At 49.8% G+C, this 26,377-nt stretch overlaps 1 protein-coding gene across 2 annotated transcripts in view; it reads left to right on the forward strand.

Moving 5' to 3' along the window:
- The first annotated feature begins 13,917 nt into the window (after positions 1 to 13,917).
- The window catches only part of LOC140386018 (HERV-H LTR-associating protein 1), a 113,541-nt gene continuing 101,081 nt past the window's right edge, over positions 13,918 to 26,377 (forward strand). For both annotated transcript variants that reach the window (XM_072468632.1, XM_072468633.1), the window contains exons 1-2: positions 13,918 to 13,983; positions 16,750 to 16,806. In XM_072468632.1, coding sequence (XP_072324733.1) covers positions 13,980 to 13,983; positions 16,750 to 16,806 — 61 coding nt within the window. In that variant the 5' untranslated portion in view covers positions 13,918 to 13,979. The remainder of the gene's footprint in view (positions 13,984 to 16,749; positions 16,807 to 26,377) is intronic.

Here is a 26,377-nt window from a genome sequence, read left to right on the forward strand (position 1 = left end):
CTAAATCTACTTCCCCTTATTTTGAGGCTATGCCCCTAGTTCTGCTTTCACCCGCCAGTGGAAACAACCTGCCCGCATCTATCTTATCTATTCCCTTCATAATGTTATATGTTTCTATAAGATCCCCCCTCATCCTTCTAAATTCCAACGAGTACAGTCCCAGTCTACTCAAACTCTCCTCGTACTCCAACCCCTTCAGCTCTGGGATTAACCTAGTGAATCTCCTCTGCACACCCTCGAGTACCAGTACGTCTTTTCTCAAGTAAGGAGACCAAAACTGAACACAATACTCCAGGTGTGGCCTCACTAACACCTTATACAATTGCAGCATAACCTCCCTAGTCTTAAACTCCATCCCTCTAGCAATGAAGGACAAAATTCCATTTGCCTTCTTAATCACCTGTTGCACCTATAAACCAACGTTTTGCGACTCATGCACTAGCACACCCAGGTCTCTCTGCACAGCAGCATGTTTTAATATTTTATCATTTAAATAATAATCCCTTTTGCTGTTATTCCTACCAAAATGGATAATCTCACATTTGTCAACATTGTATTCCATCTGCCAGACCCTAGCCCATTCACTTAACCTATCCAAATCCCTCTGCAGACTTCCAGTATCCTCTGCACTTTTTGCTTTACCATTCATCTTAGTGTCATCTGCAAACTTGGACACATTGCCCTTGGTCCTCAACTCCAAATCATCTATGTAAATTGTGAACAATTGTGGGTCCAACACTGATCCCTGAGGGACACCACTAGCTACTGATTGCCAACCAGAGAAACACCCATTAATCCCCACTCTTTGCTTTCTATTAATTAACCAATCCTCTATCCATGCTACTGCTTTACCCTTAATGCCATGCATCTTTATCTTATGCAGCAACCTTTTGTGTGGCACCTTGTCAAAAGCTTTCTGGAAATCCAGATATACCACATCTATTGGCTCCCTGTTATCTACCGCACTGGTAATGTCCTCAAAAAATTCTACTCAATTAGTTAGGCATGACCTGCCCTTTATGAACCCATGCTGCGTCTGCCCAATGGGACAATTTCCATCCAGATGCCTCGCTATTTCTTCCTTGATGATAGATTCCAGCATCTTCCCTACTACCGAAGTTAAGCTCACTGGCCAATAATTACCCGCTTTATGCCTAGAACATAGAACATAGAACATAGAACAATACAGCGCAGTACAGGCCCTTCGGCCCACGATGTTGCACCGAAACAAAAGCCATCTAACCTACACTATGCCATTATCATCCATATGTTTATCCAATAAACTTTTAAATGCCCTCAATGTTGGCGAGTTCACTACTGTAGCAGGTAGGGCATTCCACGGCCTCACTACTCTTTGCGTAAAGAACCTACCTCTGACCTCTGTCCTATATCTATTACCCCTCAGTTTAAAGTTATGTCCCCTCGTGCCAGCCATATCCATCCGCGGGAGAAGGCTCTCACTGTCCACCCTATCCAACCCCCTGATCATTTTGTATGCCTCCATTAAGTCTCCTCTTAACCTTCTTCTCTCCAACGAAAACAACCTCAAGTCCATCAGCCTTTCCTCATAAGATTTTCCCTCCATACCAGGCAACATCCTGGTAAATCTCCTCTGCACCCGCTCCAAAGCCTCCACGTCCTTCCTATAATGCGGTGACCAGAACTGTACGCAATACTCCAAATGCGGCCGTACCAGAGTTCTGTACAGCTGCAACATGACCTCCCGACTCCGGAACTCAATCCCTCTACCAATAAAGGCCAACACTCCATAGGCCTTCTTCACAACCCTATCAACCTGGGTGGCAACTTTCAGGGATCTATGTACATGGACACCTAGATCCCTCTGCTCATCCACACTTTCAAGAACTTTACCATTAGCCAAATATTCCGCATTCCTGTTATTCCTTCCAAAGTGAATCACCTCACACTTCTCTACATTAAACTCCATTTGCCACCTCTCAGCCCAGCTCTGCAGCTTATCTATATCCCTCTGTAACCTGCTACATCCTTCCACACTATCGACAACACCACCGACTTTAGTATCGTCTGCAAATTTACTCACCCACCCTTCTGCGCCTTCCTCTAGGTCATTGATAAAAATGACAAACAGCAATGGCCCCAGAACAGATCCTTGTGGTACTCCACTTGTGACTGTACTCCATTCTGAACATTTCCCATCAACCACCACCCTCTGTCTTCTTTCAGCTAGCCAATTTCTGATCCACATCTCTAAATCACCCTCAATCCCCAGCCTCCGTATTTTTTGCAATAGCCTACCGTGGGGAACCTTATCAAACGCTTTGCTGAAATCCATATACACCACATCAACTGCTCTACCCTCGTCTACCTGTTCAGTCACCTTCTCAAAGAACTCAATAAGGTTTGTGAGGCATGACCTACCCTTCACAAAGCCATGCTGACTATCCCTGATCATATTATTCCTATCTAGATGATTATAAATCTTGTCTCTTATAATCCCCTCCAAGACTTTACCCACTACAGACGTGAGGCTCACCGGTCTATAGTTGCCGGGGTTGTCTCTGCTCCCCTTTTTGAACAAAGGGACCACATTTGCTGTCCTCCAGTCCTCTGGCACTATTCCTGTAGCCAATGATGACATAAAAATCAAAGCCAAAGGTCCAGCAATCTCTTCCCTGGCCTCCCAGAGAATCCTAGGATAAATCCCATCAGGTCCCGGGGACTTATCTATTTTCAGCCTGTCCAGAATTGCCAACACCTCTTCCCTACATACCTCAATGCCATCTATTCTATTAGCCTGGGGCTCAGCATTCTCCTCCACAACATTATCTTTTTCCTGAGTGAATACTGACGAAAAATATTCATTTAGTATCTCGCCTATCTCTTCAGACTCCACACACAATTTCCCATCCCTGTCCTTGACTGGTCCTACTCTTTCCCTAGTCATTCGCTTATTCCTGACATACCTATAGAAAGCTTTTGGGTTTTCCTTGATCCTTCCTGCCAAATACTTCTCATGTCCCCTCCTTGCTCGTCTTAGCTCTCTCTTTAGATCCTTCCTCGCTACCTTGTAACTATCCATCGCCCCAACCGAAACTTCACACTTCATCTTCACATAGGCCTCCTTCTTCCTCTTAACAAGAGATTCCACTTCCTTGGTAAACCACGGTTCCCTCGCTCAACGTCTTCCTCCCTGTCTGACCGGTACATACTTATCAAGAACACGCAGTAGCTGATCCTTGAACAAGCCCCACTTATCCAGTGTGCCCAACACTTGCAGCCTACTTCTCCACCTTATCCCCCCAAGTCACGTCTAATGGCATCATAATTGCCCTTCCCCCAGCTATAACTCTTGCCCTGCGGTGTATACTTATCCCTTTCCATCATTAACGTAAACGTCACCGAATTGTGGTCACTGTCCCCAAAGTGCTCTCCTACCTCCAAATCCAACACCTGGCCTGGTTCATTACCCAAAACCAAATCCAACGTGGCCTCACCTCTTGTTGGCCTGTCAACATATTGTTTCAGGAAACCCTCCTGCACACACTGTACAAAAAACGACCCATCTATTGTACTCGAACTATATCTTTTCCAGTCAATATTTGGAAAGTTAAAGTCTCCCATAATAACTACCCTGTTACTTTCGCTCATATCCAGAATCATCTTCGCCATCCTTTCCTCTACATCCCTAGAACTATTAGGAGGCCTATAAAAAACTTCCAACAGGGTGACCTCTCCTTTCCTGTTTCTAACTTCAGCCAATACTACCTCGGAAGAAGAGTCCCCATCTAGCATCCTCTCCGCCACCGTAATACTGCTCTTGACTAGCAGCGCCACACCTCCCCCTCTTTTGCCTCCTTCTCTGAGCTTACTAAAACACCTAAACCCCGGAACCTGCAACATCCATTCCTGTCCCTGCTCTATCCATGTCTCCGAAATGGCCACAACATCGAAGTCCCAGGTACCAACCCATGCTGCCAGTTCCCCTACCTTATTTCGTATACTCCTGGCATTGAAGTAGACACACTTCAAACCACCTACCTGAACACTGGCCCCTTCCTGCGACGTCAAATCTGTGCTCCTGACCTCTATACTCTCATTCTCCCTTACCCTAAAACTACAATCCAGGTTCCCATGCCCCTGCTGCATTAGTTTAAACCCCCCCAAAGAGCACTAACAAATCTCCCCCCCAGGATATTTGTGCCCCTCAGGTTCAGATGTAGACCATCCTGTCTGTAGAGGTCCCACCTTCCCCAGAAAGAGCCCCAGTTATCCAAAAATCTGAATCCCTCCCGCCTGCACCATCCCTGTAGCCACGTGTTTAAATGCTCTCTCTCCCTATTCCTCATCTCACTATCACGTGGCACGGGCAACAACCCAGAGATAACAACTCTGTTTGTTCTAGTTCTGAGCTTCCATCCTAGCTCCCTGAAAGCCTGCCTGACATCCTTGTCCCCTTTCCTACCTATGTCGTTGGTGCCAATGTGGACCACGACTTGGGGCTGCTCCCCCTCCCCCCTAAGGACCCGGAAAACACGATCCGAGACATCACGTACCCTTGCACCTGGGAGGCAACATACCAAACGTGAGTCTCTCACGCTCCCACAAAATCTCCTATCTGTGCCCCTGACTATAGAGTCCCCAATTACTAATGCTCTGCTCCTCTCCCCCCTTCCCTTCTGAGCAACAGGGACAGACTCCGTGCCAGAGGCCCGTACCCCATGGCTTACCCCTGGTAAGTCGTCCCCCCCACAAGTATCCAAAGCGGTATACTTGTTTCTCAGGGGAACGACCGCAGGGGATCCCTGCACTGACTGTTTTTTCCCAGTCCCTCTTACAGTTACCCACCTATCTCCAATCTTTGGTGTAACTAATTCCCTGAAGCTGCTATCTATGACCCCTTCTGCCTCCCGAATGATCCGAAGTTCTTCCAACTCCAGCTCCAGTTCCCTAACTCGGTCTTGGAGGAGCTGGAGATGGCAGCACTTCCTGCAGGTAAAATCAGCAGGGACACTAACTGCATCCCTCACCTCAAACATCCTGCAGGAGGAACATTGCACTCCCTTCCCTGCCATTCCTCTAACTTTCTACCAAGATCTGGCTAACAACTAAATTAAATTTTTATAAAAAATAATAATAATATAATAAAATATGGTACTTACCTCAGACCAATGGGTTTTATTATTAGGTTAGAGGAGGAGGGCGGGTGGGAGACACTACACGTGTAGTGTCTCGGGTTTCCTCTCCACCAGAATTTATTGGTGAGGGTCTTCCCAGACGTCCGCGGGTCGACTTCCTGATCCCGCCTAAAAAACTAATTTAAAAAAAAGAAAAATTCTCAGCTCCTGCTGAAATTGACTAACCAGCCAGCTGTTCTCACGCGGCCGAAATCGACTGGCCTGCCCCTGCAAAGACAAGTGCTTTTAAAGGTTGACTTACCTCCCAGCAACCTCCTTCCGCAATGCTCCCGCTGAAACTGACTCACCAGCTGTTCTCACGCCGAAATCGACTGGCCTGCCCCTGCAAAGACAAGTGCTTTTAAAGGTTGACTTACCTCCCAGCAACCTCCTTCCGCAATGCTCCCGCTGAAACTGACTCACCAGCTGTTCTCCCGCCGAAATTGACTGGCCTGCCCCTGCAAAGACAAGTGCTTTTAAAGGTTGACTTACCTCCCAGCAACCTCCTTCCGCAGTGCTCCCGCTGAAACTGACTCACCAGCTGTTCTCCCGCCGCCGAAATCTTACTTGGGGCCTACTTCCTTTTTTAAACAGTGGTGTCACATTTGCTAATTTCCAATCCATCGGAACCACCCCAGAGTCTAGTGAATTTTGGTAAATTATCACTCGTGCATTTGCAATTTCCCTAGCCATCTCTTTTAGCACTCTGGGATGCATTCCATCAGGGCCAGGAGACTTGTCTACCTTTAGCCCACTCTCGATAAAAGGTTCCCCCCTTATTTCCCTTTGTGATTTATTGGTAACTATGTTGTATATTTAGCCATTTGTTTTAGATTCTTTCACAATTAGAAACATTGGCTGGTTTCATACCACCTCCATCTCTGGCAAGATGCCAGGACCAATTCCGGCTTTGGAACGTGTAGCACCTTCCTGGCGCATCTTACTTGGGGCCACCCATTGAAGAGGCTGTGACCAGGATTGCTGTCCAATTAGGGAGATCAGGCGAGATGAAGCATCTGAAACACTAATGAAGGATCAGTATTTAATGGGAAAACACCCACATAGTGGCAGCATTGTTTAATGAGGTTTGCTCAGTCAGGCATGAAAGAGAAGAATAGATGAGAGGCCAGGATGGCCAGCTCCATACTTCATGCATCTCTGGAGGTGATATTGGAAGCAGTCCAGTCAGTCATGGGAGCAGGTCTTTTCTCCAGAGAATGGCAGGAGGAGGCCAGCCAGCCTCAAAGTAGACATGGCTGGAGGTCGCAATGGAGGCGAGCTGCCAGAATGTGTTGCAAAGGATGTGATTCGATGCAGGAAATGGTTCATGAGATTTGGCAAGATACGTGCCTTAGAACCCTTAGCTGACATTTTCTCACTTCGATTGCTGTCTGCAGTATGACTATCCTCTGAGGCACACATCATTTCAGCTCCTCTTTAACTCTCCATTTCCACAGACAGCAAGACATTCATACGCTGTGTGCTGATCTACCGTTCCCCATCCCAAATGGCAGATTTACATTCTGCGAAAAGACTGTACTCCTAATAGTGCTAACTATCTGCCTTTTCTCATTGCATAAAGCAATGGTGGAGGTAGCTCTAGAAATCAGCAGGGTGGCAGAGATGGGGGTGGCTCAGAGACCATGTGCAAGTATTACAATGCCACTTGGCACTCACTTGACACCTATTTTGAACCATTCACATCAATATATTGGCCGGGATTCTCCGACCCTGCGGCGGGTCGGAAAATCCCCAGTGGGAGGCGTGAATCTCGCTCCGCCGCCCCATCGCAGGCTGCCCTACTCTCCGGTGCCGTTTTCCGGGGGCTGGCGGGATCCCCGCCACGCTGGTCGGGGGCCATTGACAGCGGCCCCCCCCCGGCGATTCTCCGGGCCCCGGTGGGCCGAGTGGCAGTAAAGTTTTGGCCAGTCCCGCTGGCGTGAATTATTCACCTCACGCACGGCGGGACCTGCAGGTAAGTGTGCGGGGCAGTCCTGGGGGGCTGCGGGGGGATCCGACCCCAGGGGGGGCCCCCACGGTGGCCTGGCCCACGATCGGGGCCTACCGATCTGCGGGCGGGCAGGTTCCGAGGGGGGCCTTCTTTCCTCCGCGCCGGGCCCCTTTAGGGCTCAGCCATATTGCCCAGGGGCCGGCGCGGAGAAGGGAACCCCCACGCATGCACAGAAATACGCCAGCCGGTTTGTGCATGCGTGGAAATATGCCGGCCAGTCCGCGCATGCGCAAACTCGTACTGGCCCTTTGGCGCAGGCTGGAACGGCGCCAACCACTCCGGCGTCAACCTAGCCCCCGAGAAATTGGAGAATTCCTCACTTTCGGGGGCTGTTGACGCCGGAGTGGTTGGAGACGGTTTTCCCACCGGCGTGTAGACATAGCCCCATTTTCGGAGAATCCCGCCCATTAAATCTGATGGTCTGCAGACTGCTAGGAATTGACTTCTCTGCCACTGATGTACAACACTGACAAATGACTTTATCTCCCTCAGAGGCATTGCCTGAGGCACACCAAGAGATGATGGAGGAGCATTTCAATCTTCAGAGGAGGACCAGAACTTGGAGCATGCAACGTCATATGACACATGCACATTCCCACAGTGCAGACGAACTCACCTTGGTGGCTCCAAGATCACAAATAGAAAGGGTCGCACAAGGTAGGAGCTCTTCACATATAAAGAAGAACAGATGCTAGATTCATAAGGAAAGTCCCCATTGGAGGCCTCAGGAAGCATCCAGATGTGGGGCTCATACACGAAACAGAGAAAACTCCAAGAGAAAAATGAGTTAATCGATTCAACTTTCCTGAGGCAGTGCAATACACCATGAGTGCCTGCTGGTTTAGCTCACTGGGCTAAATCGCTTGCTTTTAAAGCAGACCAAGACAGGCCAGCAACACGGTTCAATTCCCGTACCAGCCTCCCCGAACAGGTGCCGGAATGTGGCGACTAGGGGCTTTTCACAGTAACTTCATTTGAAGCCTACTTGTGACAATAAGCGATTTTCATTTCATTTCATATCTCAGGTATTTGAGCGCATGGTCATCTCCATTGAAAGAATGGAGAGTCAGATGTAACAGGCCAATGATTTGATGTAGACAGATAACAACAACTTCATAGCATGGCAGGGATCTTGAGAAGCAATGATCAAGACTCACCTGAACACTATATTCAAATTCAGCCAAGTGCTTGTTTCCAGGGAAGTGTATATCAACCCTGAATGGGAAGTAGACAAAATGATGGCATTTGGGACTCTACTTCAGGGATCCTCAGGTTATGGTCCATGCCCCCAGCCCCTCCATCAAATGCTATGTCCTGCCCCCATGACCAAGGCCAGCGTCGTTTATGTAGGTGGGGCTGTCATTGGTGGGCTCCACACGGGCCCTGCAACCCAACGGATATCTGCCATGGACAAATAAAGTGTCAGAGCCTGGAACAAACAGGCAGCTTCCAGCTCTACACCAGTCAAATAGCACCACATGGAAGTAAGATAAAGAGGATGTGGAAATGGTCTTAGTTATCCAAAGAAAATCAAATTTAGTGTCACATGGAAGACATTTATTTCAGAGAGTCCTGTGCCTTTGTCCACTGATAAGTGTGATGCTGTTGTTTCTGTTCCATTCCATATTGACCATGAATAGGTGAATGCAGAGGAGTGGCACACCAAGAGATGCTGCCAGGCGAAGAATGTAATAACTGAACAGCTCTTTGCACTGAATAGATTTGTTTTTTGCGAATGTGTGGTGGGTATGGTTATACTGTCTGCCACAGTATTAGAGGTGGCATGACCTCACTGCTGGACACGCCACCCTCATCTAAAGAATGCCGGGTTGAGGTTGCTGTGGGCTTCTCTGGCATTCTGGTCAATGGCAGGAGGCATCAGTGGCACCTCTGAATGGTCATACTGTGTTAGACCATCCTCCTTCTCCTCCATCTTCAAGGAGTTTGATCTGTCCTCAAAATCTTTTGACACCAGTTTCATTCCTCTTTGAAGTGCCAGGCTGTGCAGGGCGCAACATGTCATCAGTACACAGGAGGCCCTTGCCAGCTCATATTGAAGGACATCTCAAGAGCAGTCAAAGCACCTAAACTGCGTGGCTTGCACCGTTATAAGGCTCTGATGATGTGCTTCTGTGGTGAGGTTGTGCAATGGTTTCATATCCAGGGGTGGGAATTTCCAGCTCTTCCTTCCGGCAGGGCTTTCAGGTCCTGACTTTGTTGGGACCAGAAGATCCCACCGGCAGTCTAATGGCAAACCGCTTCTGCTGCAGGAAAATCCCTGCCCAGGGCTCCAGCAGGTACCCCTTGTCACTCAGGGAGCATCAACTGAGGCTTATGGATGTGTGATGAGCTGAGGTATCTGGGGTTCGCAAAGGACATCTCACCAAGCTTCTGTCACCTGACTGATACAGTTTTGGGCTGTGGATTGTCAAATCCAAACAAATTGCAAACGATTGCAGGCAATGGGTGGCCACTTGTTCCAACTGCCCTTTGTTCTTCCTCCAGGAGAGTCCAGAAGTCAGAAAGCACCAGATGTGAAGCCATTGACTGTGGTAGACAGCCTGTGTGGAGTTTGCACATTCTCCCTGTGTCGGTGTGGGTTTCCTCCGGGTCCTCGGGTTTCCTCCCACAGTCCAAAGATGTGCAGATTCGGCAGGGTTATGGGGGTAGTGGGCCTAGGTGGGGTATTCTTTCATAGGGTCGGTGCAGACTCCTTGTGTCGAATGGCCACCTTCTGCACTGCAGAGATTCTACAGATAGCTACCCAGTTTGTAAGTTTTCTCTAATGCCTTTTTGTATTATATTGCATTCATCTTCAAAGTTAGCTATACCCTCACACCCTGACTATTAACAAAGGGTAAAAAGTTATCGGGGATAGGTAGGAACATGGGGCTGAGGTTACAATCAGATCATCCATGATCTTATTGAATGGCGGAGGAGGCTGAAGGGGCTGAGTGTCCTCTTCCTGCTCCTAATTTATATTTTCATAAAAGAGATACTGCCTGAAACTTTGAGTGTTCAGCGGCAAGCCCCTTTCAAAATGTTGATGCTTAACTAACTCAGCAAGACTACTAACGTCTTTTTGAGTGAATTATGGCCCGTTAACTCCAGACAACAGATAGGAAATTGATCCCATTTCATTCTCTTTAAAAGCTCCACATGTGGAACCATATTGAATGTCATTGAAATCCAAGTTTATTATTGCGTAGCCTTCACCACCTTATTTGAGTAAATAATTTCCACTCATACATGCATCATGATATTTTGTTTGCAGATACTCATGACAGCAGTTCCTTGTTCCCCGATGCCCTTTTCATTGATAATGATGATACCTCATAAAATACTGTTGAATATCTATCATACACTCGATATGAAACTATCATTTTCCATGTTGTGCCTCAGTGCTTCCTTGAATATCACTCCAGTGTGTAGGCATCATTAGCTCGGAGATAGAATATGCTCTCTTATTAGATATAAGGAAACAGAGACCATTTGTTTTGTTAGCAAAGTTATTAAGTGATGAATAGCAGGTCTGAAAGCTGCTGTCGTCTCATTAATTACATACTTTTAAAACCTATCATTATAGCCAGTGCTTATAAAGTCAAGAGGCACCCTACATCTCAATTTACTCAAGTTAGAAACACATCTCCAAGGCAGAGTAAGTTCAGTGATAAAGTTCTGTGCATACCACAGTTACTTTGCCTGCTTCATGCATGATCTAATTTCAAATACCTGAACAATGAGCTTGGATTAACCTGCTAATTCAGAACAGGAGTTTTGATTAGTGGGCATCAGTAGTTCAAACTCATTACCGTATGCTTTTACGCAGACTTCATAAAACCCATTTGACGGATTATCTTTAGAGATAGTACTTTTTGATTAGTGTTCTGAAATTGAATCACCTTGAGCAGAAGGCAGAGGTAAGTTGCATTCAGGGAGAATGCTGGTTTGACTTTCTTTTAACTTAAATTGGATACAGAAAGAAACATTGATATTGGTGATCACAAAACTGATAACACTTCAATGCTTTGGAAACTGTAATTTAAAAGCTTCATTGTAAAATTATCATTGAAATCAACCTCTAATTTTTGATTAATCTGCTTCGAGTGTAATCTAAATTAAGATTAAGAAAGGCTACCTCAATGAGGATTGTCTTTGTGAAAAATTGTTTGGCAAGTCTATTTTCATTTCGGGTTGAAAGAAGTGCCTGGAGGCCCCAGCAAATAGGATGATGGAGCAGGAGCGGTGGAGTTAATCAACTGCCTCGATTTTAACTCCACCCAGTCTGGCGATCAGGTTTTAATAGGCTTTTCTGGTGCTGTGTTTTTATATCTTAATATATATTTGTAAATCTAAACACTAGCCTTTTAAGTTATTAACTCAAAGGCACTTTGAGTCAGCTTAATACAATGACCTCAATTGCAGATCATGATGGGGAGGCACTTCCATTCTCTCTCTATGTGTTACTGTAATATTGAAATAATGAATTATTATAGAGCCCAGAAGCAATCGAAGACTTTAGTGATTGTCAGACATATGTCTTACGAGTCTCATTATAATAGCCCGTTTACAGCCTCCCCGAACAGGCGCCGGAATGTGGTGACTAGGGGCTTTTCACAGTAACTTCATTTGAAGCCTACTTCAAATTTCATTTCATTTCACGTATCATCCATTGCCTTGGCTGCAGTGCAAAGGTTTGTCATTTTACTGAGCCTAGTTGAAAGCATTTGCTTACTCTCGACGGCTTTTAATCTGCCTGGCTATTTTATGTAGATGTCATTTAAGCATTTAGCCCAGAGTTTTCAGAGCTGAGTTCAGTTATACTATTTCTGAAACTTTCATCCAATACAATTGCTACTTTTCAAACACATCCACACTGAAACCTAAAAATGGAAAGGAAAGGTTCAGTTTGTGATCCTTCCAACTGTTGTCTTACGGATATTTTACTTGCCCATGATTTTGCCTGCCAGTAAAGGTGGCAATAAACAAAGATCAGTGTTTAACTAGCAACATTTGTGTCAGATTGAAAGAAGTAGATTAATCAGTGACAAAGCGATAGTTGTGCTAGTTTTCATTGACTGACCGGGTGTGTAGTGAATTGTAAGAGTATGTTCCTTTCTGGACATGAGTGAGCAGCACAAAGTTTCTGTGCCACATTTTTTCTGAAAAACATATTGCCATGTGCTGATTGGGTTAGTGGTTGTATTCCAATGACTTGCAGAGACATCAGCTGAGATTTTACCATCCTCTTGATGGAAGGCAAGATGGTGTGAAGGTTGGCAAAGAGGCACAGGAAGGCATCAGAAGAAATGCTTGATGACTTCTTACCATTCTGTCCACCTCCAAGGGTGTTTTGCCAGTGGTAGAGGGGGCACATGGGGAAATCATCCAGTGAAACCCATGGAGGGAGTACTGGTAGGCGATGGCTGCCCCATTAGTAACCCCTCCACACAACCTATCCCCAGGCGATCACTGGGTCCTGCCTACCTGTACCGGCACCCCAGACCCCACAGTGGTTGGCACAGTTGCTTCACAGTGCCAGGGACGTGGGTTCGATTCCCGGCTTGGGTCACTGTCTGTGCGGAGTCTGCACGTTCTCCCCGTGTCTGCATGGGTTTCCTCCGAGTGCTCCGGTTTCCTCCCAAAAGTCCCGAAAGACGTGCTTGCTAGGTGAATTGGACATCCTGAATACTCCCTCAGTGTACCCGAACAGGCACCGGAGTGTGGCGACTAGGGGATTGTCACAGTAACTTCATTGCAGTGTTAATGTAAGCCTACTTGTGATACTAATAAAGATTATTACTATTACCTATTGCCGATGGTACCAGGCCAATGCATCCTTACCCTGCAGGTGCAACTTCAGCAATGGCCACCACGAGCAATAGCATCACTGAGGTAGTTGAAGTTCCGGCCCTCTGTTCGGACTGCCAGCTCTTGCAAATGCATCCTTATGACGGCAATCCCATTGGGGACCACGTAATTAGTCATCTCCGGGAATATGCTACCAGCTGAAGCGGGCTTGCCTACCAAGGGTGCCTGTTAGCTGGCTGGTTCAGTGTGCAAATTTCCATGAATTATACAAACCAAACTTTTGAAACAAGGTGCATGTTGCCATTCAGGAAACTAAAGACCGTAGATTGATAGCTCAGGATGATTTCTATAAAGCAATCACTGATCAGGAAAGCACAACTTTTAGGAAAATTAACTGTCTGTGAAATGTGTCTGTGATACTTTCGATATCAGTATTGATCTGAATGACTATCCATCAGTGATACATGACTGCCACTTGAGGTCTGCATGAGGGGAAAAGGATTAGAAAATGCCAGGCTTGCACAAAGTCCTTTGTTTCCTTGATGAACAAAGAGCTGGGGAACTATGGCATGGCTTCATCGTTTCCAGAATTTTTGCTTTCTTTGGCTATATTCCCCCCTATGTAGCAATTACCACGACGCAAGACTTCAGGAAAATCTGATCCATTATCATTATGTAAAAACCATTGTGGGGGTTTAATTAACAAACTGTCATTGGTAAGGTGCGTAGGAGCTCCTGCATGTTTCTGCAGCCAATGGGACTCCAATCACTAATCTTAATTCTTGTGAAACATACACGCAGTTAAATGTTCTATTGCACTACACCTTCCGGATAGAACATGTCTGGGACTGCAGTTCATGTTTTATGATCAGTCTCAAAATTCAAATGACGTTCTTTTCTTGTTAAAGGCGAACAGTGAAGAATATAAAATGCAACAACCCAAAAGAAGTCTATGTGTTAGACTGTGTGTGGGACTAATTGGACTCATAGTATTCATCAGTATGGGTACGTACTCATTTACTTCGTTCCTTTGAGCTAATTAAAAGCTGTGTACAGCAAAGCTCTTTTCAAACCATCTCCCTTTTAACCAGAGAAAAATACGCTATTGATAGATCTTCCATTGAAATGGACTATTAAAAAAAAAGAGTAATTAACGGGATCTGGGTGGCACAAAGTCTTCACCACTGGGATTTAAGGTGAACTTCACCCAGACTAACATCTGGAGCAGATGGAAGACACTCCTATCAAGGTCATGTGGTCTCCATGGTAATCCACAATTTAATTGTTAAATACTGCATGCCCAGCTCAGAAATTATGGGGTGGATTATCGCCAGTATGGAATCTGGGCAGCTAGAGATAGAATGTGCCACTTGGTCACATGCTATTCCTGCCAGGAAATTCCCACCTGGTACATTTTGAGGACTGGCTCAACAAGCTGTGGCTGGAAATTGTCACAATGTTAAACTGAGCTACCTGCCAGAAAATAGAGAACTGAGGGTGGGGGAACATTCTGTGGAACAGAGCGGACAGGGAAATGGTAGCCCAGGCTAGGCTTGTGCAGTTGAAGAACTCCTGCTCCTCCTGGCCTCAACTCAAGATTTCCATTTGATGGTGGTGGGAGACTGTGCCACATTCACGTTGTTTCGGTTAAATATCCAAACAGATCAGTGAAAGAAACCAGATTAGCATTTTAAATGTGTATACTGTTCGACTCGGATGAGATGGAGCCACCCAATGCTAGACTGGTGGACATTACTGTGACCACAGGTGATATTGGGACAATAGTCCTTTGCCCAAGGGACAGATTTCTTTTTTTCTTCAGCATTTCCCAATGTCACTTGTGGCTAATCATCTGGTTTGAATATTCTATTGAGGTATATTTGTGTCATTTTCATCAAACACAAACAAATTGCTTCCAAAGTGATGTTAAAAAGACCTGGGGCGTCATTCTCCGCCGGCGGGAGTCTCCGTTCTGCCGGCGCCCGGGGGTTTCCCGACGGCGTGGGGCTGCCCCACAATGGGAAACCCCATTGACCGGCCGGCGTTACGGAGACTCCCGCCGGCCGGTCAGCGCAGAAATGTGGCGGGGCGGGTAGGAGAATTTCGCCCCAGAGTTTAGTGAAAGTAAGCTGAAAATGGCGCACTATCTGAGTGCCCATTTAAACACAAAGCATGGGCGTGAGTTATACCTCAGCTGCAATTTCTTTACCCAGCTTTGTCACACAACAATTTTATAGTAGTTTAAGATAAACCCAAGAATTTAACCTGAAATACTCAAGACTAAAGCGCTTAAGAATGATGTGTGAGAGGGGTTTGATCCTGTACATCCTATTTTAATTAAATGTTTTACATTATGTAAGTACAAGTCATTTTGTACAGGAACAAATAAAACTTTATGAGAATTCTAATCGGTGATTGTTAATCTGAACAGTATTTATTACTGTTTATGGACAACTGCTGTACAATTATTCATGTTGGGATTTGCTCGTTAGGAGAATTTCTTAATTAAAATCAAAACTTTCCTCCTGACGTGCACAAACCCACTGGAGCACAGAGCACCTATTTCACTTGATACTTTCAATCAGGTGTTAAGACGCTCCCCTTTCGACTTTGAGACCCAGTTCAGAAATCAGCCCAGACTGATATAAAAATCTGAAAAGAAAGCCGAGTACTGCTAACGCTGGAAATTTGAATTGGAAACAGAAAATGCAGAAAGTACTCAGTAGATCTGGCAGCATCTGCGGAGAAGTAGCTATAACATGCAAGGTTGTGATCTTTCATATGAACCCAGGAAAGTTGCAAACAGAGAATATTTTTTGTTCTTTTACCACCCTCTCAGATTTCACCTTCCTTAATTCTAACTTTTCTCAGTCCTGAAGAAAGGTCAACACCTGAAACATTGGGCGAAACTCTCCATTTGGAAGACTATGAGGGCAATTTTACCATTGCGTTGTACCTGGCGCAGATCTGGGCATGCCAGTTAAATAGCAAGGAAGGCCAAATTCGAGATTCACGCCGGGCATGAATCAGTTTGCCATCTAACCAGCCCATTCCCATGGCAAAATTCACACCGAGTGAGAATCACTTTGCTATCTATCCGGCCCACTACCATGGCAAGTTTCAGATCTCGCCCAAATATGGCGAGTTTTTCATTAACCCTACTTTGCATTAATTTCCATCTTATTTGCGAGATTGAAGTCAAATGCAATGACATCCTGGGAATTAACTGGTTCCCAACGAGATATAACATGAGCGTCATTTAGTACTCCTTAAAAACGTAAAGCTGGTGCAATGGCTGCTGAGGGGATCTGAGGAGGTGAGTGGTCGCTTGAGGACACTGGAGCTGCTGGCCCAGTGCCCGGCGGGGCTGGGGTGCCCCATTTGCATCATCCCACTGGTTCGGGGCACAAACCGCGATCCCAAAGGCAGCGCCACCCCGGAGCATTGGAAATAGATCGACGCCATTTTCTTCACAACCACTGGATTCTCTGCCTCATCGGTAACTCCACTACTGGTGGCGCAAGTGGAGAATTTCGGCCATTAACTCCTTGTCTCTCTCCACAGATGCTACCAAACCTGCTGAGCATTTCCAGCATTTTCTTTGGATTTTAAGGACTCCTTTGTGACATTAATCCACAATAAAAATATTGCTTAGATTGACAATGTCATTCTTATATAATCAAGTTAACTGGTTTGGAAAAGTGGAAAATCAGAGTTTGACATTGATATGAAGATATAATTTTATTTTCTCTTCTGATAACTATTGTCCAGCTTCAAAGGATCTGAGAAAAAATGTTATGTGGAAAAGAGCCTTACTAACATCTACAGGTGAGTAGGCTGCGATATATTCTTTCAAGAACATGGAGCGTAATTCTCCGCCGGCGGGTGTCTCCGTTTTGCCGGCGCCCGGGGGTTTCCCGACGGCGTGGGGCTGCCCCACAATGGGAAACCCCATTGACCGGCCGGTGTTACGGAGACTCCCGCCGGCCGGTCGGGGCAGAAATGTGGCGGGGCGGGTAGGGGAATTTCGCCCATGATATTTAATCACTGCATTTTTGTTCCAGTAATGTCACATTTGAATTGCAAACATTCACAAAACCATCATCTTGTTTGCTTTTACATTATGGTTTCAAATTACTCTATGACAAACTTCAGGCTGTACTGATGCATGCGTATTATATTGAACTTACGACTTTAGAGAATGCAAGTTACTATGTATGATATTAGCTGTGAAGATGTACTCCTGGAGGCTTCTTTAGTTGAAAAAACAACTTTTTTCCAAGGTTGCTTCATTTGTTGTGTGGGTCAAGCTAGTCCATAGTGCACTCTTGTTTTAACTAGGAAAAGGTCCTCCCCTGAGGGAGATCAATAATAATAATCTTTATTAGTGTCACAAGTAGGCTTACATTAACACTGCAATTAAGTTACTGTGACACACTAGTCGCCACACTCCGGCACCTGTTCAGGTACACTGAGAGAGAATTCAGAATGTTCAATTCACCTAACAGACACATCTTTCGGGACTTGTGGAAGGAAACCGGAGCACCCAGAGGAAACTCACGCAGACAGTGACCCAAGCGGGAATCGAACCTGCGACCCTGCCGCTGTGAAGCAACAGTGCTAACAACTGTGCTACCGAGATTTCCTGTGCTTGGTGTTGGTTGGTTGTTCAGACCACATAACCCTTACTCAGTAAAGCTGGTTTTGAAGTGACAATCACCACATTAGAGCACACTTAATGTGTTCATATGACATTATACTGGCAATGTTTTGATAAAGCACTCAGACGTTGAAATTAAATCCCTGTTAAATTACCGAGTAGAGGAACATAATGCAAACATGTTAGGTATTCACATACTGCTTTTGGCATACAATAAATTCCAGGTTGAACTTACACTGTACATTAATGGTTGACCGCATTGCTTCTCTGCATCCTGAGATCACTGGAGGTAAATTTTAAAGGTCAATTTTCCTGAATTTCTGATCAGATCCAGTTTCCAATGCTGAAAGAAATGGAATAACAGCAGAGTCATGTTTCCAGGTTTTTGTCCCATTTGCATATACCCAGAATTGCCGGGGCTTCCTGGAGAGGTGGGGTGGGAATTAACCTAACCAGCAACTGCATATGTTGATTGTGTGTCAACTTGTCCGACAAGAGACAGAGGGCAGAACGTTAGTGATTGTGCAGCACTGTGTTTGTATGATGTGCTGCTATAACTGAAAGAATATATGTAGTGGCAGTGAAAATGAATGAAGCACCCAGTCTCTCTGCTGGGTGCCCATCCTTCAATGGTCAACAGTGAAGTGCAACTAACTTCATGCTGACGGATGAGTTGCTTGTCTCTGTGGGGTCCTCTCATGGTGGTCCAGAAGACGGAAGCAACTCCTCCGCTCCTCTGCCAGTGACCGTGGCATCTGATGAGGCCGAGAAAACTGAGGAGTGCCCAGCCATGGTGCTGAATGCATTCTCCCAGGCAGCACCTTCACAAGCTCTGCCAGCCGGAGGATAATCGCCACGGTAATCAGGGTCAACAGGACAGAATAGTCAGTGGGCTACCTCCAATGCTGCTGCCAGGTGGGGGAGGTGGTACAAAGATCAGCATTCGCAAAGGTAAATGAAGGCACCATATGCACAGGAGGGGCTTTCACAGGTGAGATCATTTCATTTTATCAGTTTTAGATGTTTGTTTTATGTGACTATTAACATGAGATAAAGGGCGTGATTTAATGGTCTAGTCAAGCCCAGCCTAGCGAGGCCGGCAACGCTATTCAACGTTAATTGGTCCACTTAGCGAGGCCCCACCTGCTTCTTGCCATAAATGAAGGCTCGCCAGCTGATTCGGTGGCACCGCACTCGCCAGACCCCCGCTAACAAGGTCGAGCAGCACTGAAGCATCACTTGCTCAGCCAAACCCCAGCCAGCTCGCAACAAAGCCGCTCAGGAGACCAGCCCCAGATTCAGGGATGCAGTTCTGGGGAGGCTCCTAGAACATAGAACATACAGTGCAAAAGGAGGCCATTCGGCCCATCGAGTCTGCACCGACCCACTTAAACCCTCACTTCCACCCCATCCCCATAACCCCTCCTAACCTTTTTGGACACTAAGGGCAATTTAGCATGGCCAATCCACCTAACCTGCACATCTTTGGACTGTGGGAGGAAACTGGAGCATCCGGAGGAAACCCACGCACACACGGGGAGAACGTGCAGACTCCGCACAGACAGTGACCCAGCATGGAATCGAACCTGGGACCCTGGCGCTGTGAAACCACAGTGCTAGCCACGTGTGCTACCATGCTGCCCTAGATGAAGGTGGAGGCCAGGAGAGATATCCTGTTCCCCAGTGGGTCCCGGAGGGTCAGTCACAGGGCTGCCAGTGCTGCATGGGAAAAGGTGGCGGCGGCTGTGAGCGTTGGGAGTGTGACCAGGAGGACTGGCCTCCGGTGCCAAATAAAAGTCAACAACCTACACTGGACAGCAGTAGATACCAGTGCCTCCCCCACGAGACCTATCCACCCCCACATGAGAATCCACCCCAACTCTCCATGCGCGCCCCAACCCTCCCTCCATGCCCCCTTCCTTCAGCTACCTCCCCAACCCTTCCATCACACACCTGCCCCCCACCACTGTGAACCACATGTGTGGTTAACGATGCCCTCTCTGTGTCGCCTCAGGAAAAGCTCTACCACAATCACCAGGAGAGGGCCTGTAGCGCACAAAGACTTTGGCACATGTGCCGCGGGATAGGGCATCGGACGGCTCGTTCAGCTTTCCGGGCCGGTACAAGATCTCATAGTTGAAGGTGGAGAGCTCGATCCTCCACCTTAAGATCTTGTCATTTTTAATCTTGCCCCGCTGTGCATTATCGAACATGAAGGCTACCGACCGTTGGTCAGTGAGGAGAGTGAATCTCCTGCCGGCCAGGTAATGCCTCCAATGTCGCACAGCTTCCACTATGGCTTGGGCTTCCTTTTCCACTGAGGAGTGGCGGATTTCTGAGGCGTGGAGGGTTCGGGAGAAAAAGGCCACGGGTCTCCCCGCTTGGTTAAGGGTAGCCGCTAGAGCTACGTCGGAGGCGTCGCTCTCGACCTGGAAGGGGAGGGACTCGTCGATGGCGCGCATCGTGGCCTTTGCGATGTCCGCTTTGATGCGGCTGAAGGCCTGGCAAGCCTCTGTCGACAGAGGGAAGGTTGTGGTCTGTATTAGGGGGCGGGCCTTGTCTGCGTGCTGGGGGACCCACTGGGCGTAGTACGAAAAGAACCCCAGGCAGCGTTTCAGGGCTTTTGGGCAGTGCGGGAGGGGAAATTCCATGAGTGCGCGCATACGTTCGGGGTCGGGGCCTATTATCCCATTGCGCACTATGTAGCCCAGAATGGCTAGCCGATCGGTGCTAAAAACGCACTTGTCCTCGTTGTACGTGAGGTTCAAGGCTTTGGCGGTCTGGAGGAATTTTTGGAGGTTGGCGTCGTGGTCCTGCTGATCGTGGCCGCAGATGGTTACATTGTCGAGGTACGGGAACGTGGCCCGTAACCCATGTTGATCAACTATTCGGTCCATCTCCCGTTGGAAGACCGAGACCCCGTTTGTGACGCCAAAAGGGACCCGTAGGAAATGGTATAATCGCCCGTCTGCCTCGAAGGCTGTGTACTTGCGGTCACTTGGGCGGATGGGGAGCTGATGGTAGGTGGACTTGAGGTCCACGGTGGAGAAGACTTTATACTGGGCAATCCGATTGACCATGTCGGATATGCGGGGGAGAGGGTACGCGTCTAGTTGTGTGTACCTGTTGATGGTCTGGCTATAGTCAATGACCATCCTTTGTTTCTCCCCTGTCTTCACTACTACCACCTGCGCTCTCCAGGGACTATTGCTGGCCTGGATTATGCCCTCCTTTAGTAGCCGCTGGACTTCGGACCGAATGAAGGTCCGGTCCTGGGCGCTGTACCGTCTGCTCCTAGTGGCGACGGGTTTGCAATCCGGGGTGAGGTTCGCAAACAAGGACGGGGGTTGCACCTTGAGGGTAGCGAGGCCGCAGATAGTGAGTGGGGGTATGGGGCCGCCGAATTTAAACGTAAAGCTCTGTAGGTTACATTGGAAGTCTAAGCCCAGCAAGGTGGGGGCACAGAGTGGGGAAGGACGTTAAGTTTGTAGTTTTTGAATTCCCTCCCCTGTACCGTTAGGGTGACTATGCAGAATCCCTGGATCTGTACGGAGTGGGATCCTGCAGCTAGGCAAATCTTTTGTGCGCTGGGGTAGGTAGTTAAGGAACAGCGTCTTACCGTGTCGGGGTGTATAAAACTTTCCGTGCTCCCGGAGTCGACTAGGCATGGCGTCTCGTGGCCGTTAATTAGGACCGTTGTCGTCGTCGTCTGGAGAGTCCGGGGCCGAGCCTGATCGAGCGTAACCGAAGCGAGCCGTGGTTGTAGTAGTGGGGTGTGGTCCGTTGTTGCCGTCCAAGATGGCGTCGGGGATGGACAAAATGGCTGCCCCCATACATCGTACGTGGCTGAGGGGTCACAAGATGGCGTCGGGGGTGGACAAAATGGCCGCCCCATGCGTCGTACAGGTCGGGGGCGGTCCAAGATGGCGGCGCCCCTCCTCCCCTCGTGGTGGTCGGGACCCAAAATGGCGGCGTCTGCGGGTCGCACATGGTGTGCTGGGGGGTCTGGGAGCGCTAGGACCGCGCGGAGTTCCTTCACTGCGAGCGCCAGGGCCGCGGGCACTAGGACCGCGCGGAGCTCCCTCTCAGCGAGCGCCAGGGCCGCGGGCGCTAGGACCGCGCGGAGCTCCCTCGCCGGGGACAGCGGTGGTCGGGGCCCAGGTAAGTTGCGCCGGCGGGTCAGGCGTGGGGCGCGGGATGGGGGTGAGGGCCCAGGTCGGCGGCGCCGGCGGGTCAGTCGTGGGGCCGCGAGCGCAAGGAGCGCAAGGAGCGCGAGGAGCTCCCTCACCGGGGACAGCGGCGGTCGGGGCCCAGGTAAGTTGCGCCGGTGGGTCAGGTGTGGGGCGCGGGACGGGGGTGAGGGCTCAGGTCGGCGGCGCCGGCGGGACAGGCGTGGGGCGCGGGGTGAGGGCCCAGGTCGGCGGCGCCGGCGGGCAGGCGTGGGGCGCGGGACAGGGGTGAGGGCCCAGGTCGGCGGGTCAGGCGTGGGGCGCGGGACGGGGGTGAGGGCCCAGGACAGGCGTGGGGCGGCGAGCGCTAGGACCGCGCGGAGCTCCCTCACCGGGGACAGCGGTGGTCGGGGCCCAAATCGGCGGAGCCGGCGGGTCAGGCGTGGGGCGCGGGAGGGGGGTGAGGGTGGCGTTCGGGACGCGAAAGACCCATTCCTCTCCGTGGAGAGTGTTGGCCGGCACCCAAATCGGGATCGCCGGCGGCGGTTCGTACATGGACTGCGGGGAGGGGGGTTGGGGAGCGTAGGCGGCGTGCAGGGCTCCCAGTTCTCCCGGGGCCGTGGTGGTCGGGACCCAGAGTGGCTGCGCCTGCCGGTCGCACATGGCGTGCTGGGGGGGTTGGGAGGCATAGACTGCCTGTAGGGCTCCCTGTGGCCCCGGGACGGCGGCGACCTCGCGGGATCGGCACACCACCGCATAGTGGCCCTTTTTCCCGCAGCTTTTGCAGATGGCTGCGCGGGCCGGGCAGCGCTGTCGGGGGTGGTTCGCCTGGCCGCAGAAATAACAGCGGGCGCCCCCGGTGCGACTCGGCGTTTGGGCCGCGCAAGCCTGTGGGGTGTCCGGGGGGGGGGGGGGGGGGGGGGGGTTTGCCGCGACGGGTACGTACGGGGCCCAATGGCCTGCCGTGCGGTCGGGGCCGTAGGCGCGGGTAGCGCGGCGTAGAACTCGTCCATCGATTCTTCGGGAGCTTGCCGTCTCGTCGCGAGCTGGTAGCGAGCGTAGATTTGGTTAACTGGGCGGACATAGAGACTTTTCAGTGCTGCGAACGCCGTCTGGAAATCGTCAGTGTCTTCAATGAGGGTGGAAATCTCCGTGCTCACCCTCGAGTGCAGGACCTGCAGTTTTTGTTCGTCTGAGACCCGGCCAGTGGTCGGTCTGAGGTAGGCCTCGAAGCAAGTCTGCCAGTGTTTGAAGGCTGCTGCCGCATTCACTGCATGGGGGCTGATCCTCAGGCATTCTGGAATGATCCTGAGCTCCATAGTCCTTTTTAGGCACGCTTAATAAATTGTAGCGCACAAAGACTCCATGAGACGAAAAGAGTGAAGTCGATGAGGCTTTATTAAGCGTGTCTGTTCCCCAGCAGCCCGATAGTAAACTGGCCTGCGGGGGAAGGCACCGGCTTCTTATACTTCGCCTTCAGGGCGGAGTATAAGGTCAACGGCCAACCAGGACCCGGGATCTGTCAGCCAATGACATTAGGGCTTCCAGTCCCACATGACCCCCAATACATACTACCACAGGGCCCAACCTGGCGGAGGTGAGCTGGGCATAGGAATCCTCACCTCCTTTGAGGAGTGGGCCCTGGAGGTGGCTGGTGTGGCCGAGGCCAGAGTGGTCACCAACGTGGAGGCTGGCGGATGCCGCAGAGGTGAGGAACCACCGGGCCCCAGCCAAAGGACCTGTCAAAGGTGAGTAGTGATTGCCTTACTGACTGACCCATCCCTCCCATTGACCACATGTTCATTCTCCCGCAGGTCCTCCAGTCGACGGCACCGGCCAATCCTGGGGGGCCCCCTCTCCAGCCACCCATGAGAAACCTCGGAGGAGAGCTCCGATTATGCCATCAGAATATTCACGGCACAGCTGTCATCCCCACCCTGCACCAGCGCAGATACAAGCACTTCGGTGGAAATGTTAGTGATCAAGCTTCTGGGCCAATCTGTTGAGCACCACACTGCTGCTGATGCACATCAGGTGGAGGCAGGAACCCCGAGGCAAGACAGCAATCGGAGGTGTGCTGGATCCCAGGACCCAGCTCAGCATCGAGTATAAAAACTGGCAAGTCATGCTACAGTTGTGTAGAACCTTGGTAAGGCCGCACTTGGAATATTGCGCACAATTCTGGTCGCCACATGACCAGTAGGATGTGGAGGCCTTGGAGAGTGCAGAGGAGGTTTACCAGGATGTTGCCTGGTCTGGAGGGTGTTAGCTGCGGAGAGGCTGAATAGGCTCTGATTGATTTCATTAGAAAGTCAGAGGTTGAGGGGGGACCTGATAGAGATCTACAGGATTATGAGGGGCATGGATAGAGTGGATGGGCAGACACTTTTTCCCAGGATGGAGGGGTCAGTCACCAGGGGGCATAGGTTTAAGGTCCACGGGGCAAAGTTTAGAGGAGATGTGTGAGGCAGATGGTGGTGAGTGCCTGGAATGCGTGCCTGGGGAGGTTGTGGAAGCAAATACATTAACAGCGTTCAAAAGACATTTCGACAAATGCATGGATAGGATTGGTATCGAGAGATGCGGCACTAGGACGTGCTGAGGGCTTTGGTCAAGGGTGGTGATGCACTATCAATCACCACAAAGACGAGACTAGTGGAATAATCGAGGCTTTATTGAGCAAAGCTGTTGTGCCTCCTGTAGCTGCCACCAGAATGGCTGCAGCACCGGCGAGCACACACATTTATACACCACCTACTGGGCGGAGCCAGCAGGCAGGGATTTACCCATATACCTCTATTATACGTGTCTTAGCGTAATACATATAATACTGCTAGTGGTGACTACCACATTCACCCTCTATTAAATAAAGAGTCCGGCGGGGGTGGTAAAAAGAATTACAAGTTCAATCTGTCGGGGGCCTTGACCCTCCTCTGCGATCGCCTCAGTCCTGGTGGTGATGAGGGTGCCGATTTGGTCACCTGTGACTCCAGGAGTGTGTTGTCCTCATCTTCGTCACCCCTGAGTGGAACGAATGGGAGGACGGATCCTCCTGGGGCGAGGGCTGCGGTGAGGTTCGCTGGGGGGAGGGGGAGTGGTAAAGGGGTAAATAAGGCAACCGGAGGGGTGGGGGTCGGTGTAAGGTCGGGGTCGTAGGTGGGGATCCAGCGGGTGCCAGGTCCCGGAGGGAGGCTGTGTCCTGGCGCCCATCGGGATGTGCCACGTAGGCGTACTGTGGGTTTGCATGTAGGAGATGGACCCTTTCGACCAAAGGGTCCGACTTATGGGTCCGCACATGCTTGCGAAGGAGGGCGGGTCCAGGAACTGTCAGCCATGTTGGGAGCGAGACCCCGGAGGTGGACTTCCTGGGGAAGGCAAAGAGACGTTCATGAGGGGTCTCGTTAGTCGCAGTGCAGAGGAGCGATCGGATGGAGTGGACCACGTCGGGGAGGACCTCCTGCCAGCGGGAGACCTGGAGATTATTAGAACGCAGGGTCCAGCAGGACGGCCTTCCAGACCGTCCCATTCTTCCTCTCCACCTGTCCGTTTCCCCGGGGGGGTTGTAGCTGGTTGTCCTGCTCGAGGCGATGCCCTTGCTGAGCTAGAACTGACGCAGCTCAACATTCATAAAAGAGGATCCCCGATCGCTGTGGACGTAGGTGGGGAAACCGAACAGTGTGAAGATGCTGTGGAGGGCTTTAATGACCGTGTCTGAAGTCATATCAGGGCATGGGATGGCGAAGGGGAACCGGGAGTACTCATTGACCATGTTCAGAAAATACGTGTTGCGGTCGGTGGAGGGGAGGGGCCCTTTAAAGTCCATGCTGAGGCGCTCAAAGAGGCGGGAGGCCTTCACCAGGTGCGCTCTATTTGGCCGGTAGAAGTGCGGCTTGCACTCTGCGCAGACCTGGCAGTCTCTGGTGACGGTCCTGACCTCCTCAATGGAGTAGGGCAGGTTGCGGGCCTTGATGAAATGGAAGAACCGGGTGACCCCCGGGTGACAGAGGTCATAGGGGAGAGCCTGGAGTCGGTACACTTGTGCGCTGGCACATGTACCGCGGGATAGGGCGTCAGGGGGCTCGTTGAGCTTCCCCGGGCGAATCAAAGTCTCGTAATTATAGATGGAGAGTTTGATCCTCCATCTCAAGATCTTGTCACTTTTGATCTTGCCCCACTGCGTGTTATCGAACATGAAGGCAACCGACCGTTGGTCAGTGAGGAGAGTGAATCTCCTGTCGACCAGGTATTGCCTCCAGTGTCGCACAGCTTCCACAATGGCTTGGGCCTCCTTTTTGACAGAGGAGTGCCGAATTTCGGAGGCATGGAGGGTGCGGGAAAAGAAGGCCATGGGCCTGCCCACCTTGTTGAGGGTGGCAGCCAGAGCTAAGTCCGATGCATTGCTCTCCACCTGAAAGGGGAGGGACTCGTCAACCGCGTGCATCGTGGCCTTGGCGATGTCTGCCTTGATGCGGTTGAAGGCCTGGCGGACCCCAGCCATCAGGGGAAAAACTGTGGAATGAATAAGTGGGCGGGGCTTGTCCGCATAATTAGGAACCCACTGGGCATAATA

The sequence above is a fragment of the Scyliorhinus torazame genome, chromosome 11 (genome assembly GCF_047496885.1).
Source record: "Scyliorhinus torazame isolate Kashiwa2021f chromosome 11, sScyTor2.1, whole genome shotgun sequence".
Lineage (NCBI taxonomy): Eukaryota > Metazoa > Chordata > Chondrichthyes > Carcharhiniformes > Scyliorhinidae > Scyliorhinus > Scyliorhinus torazame.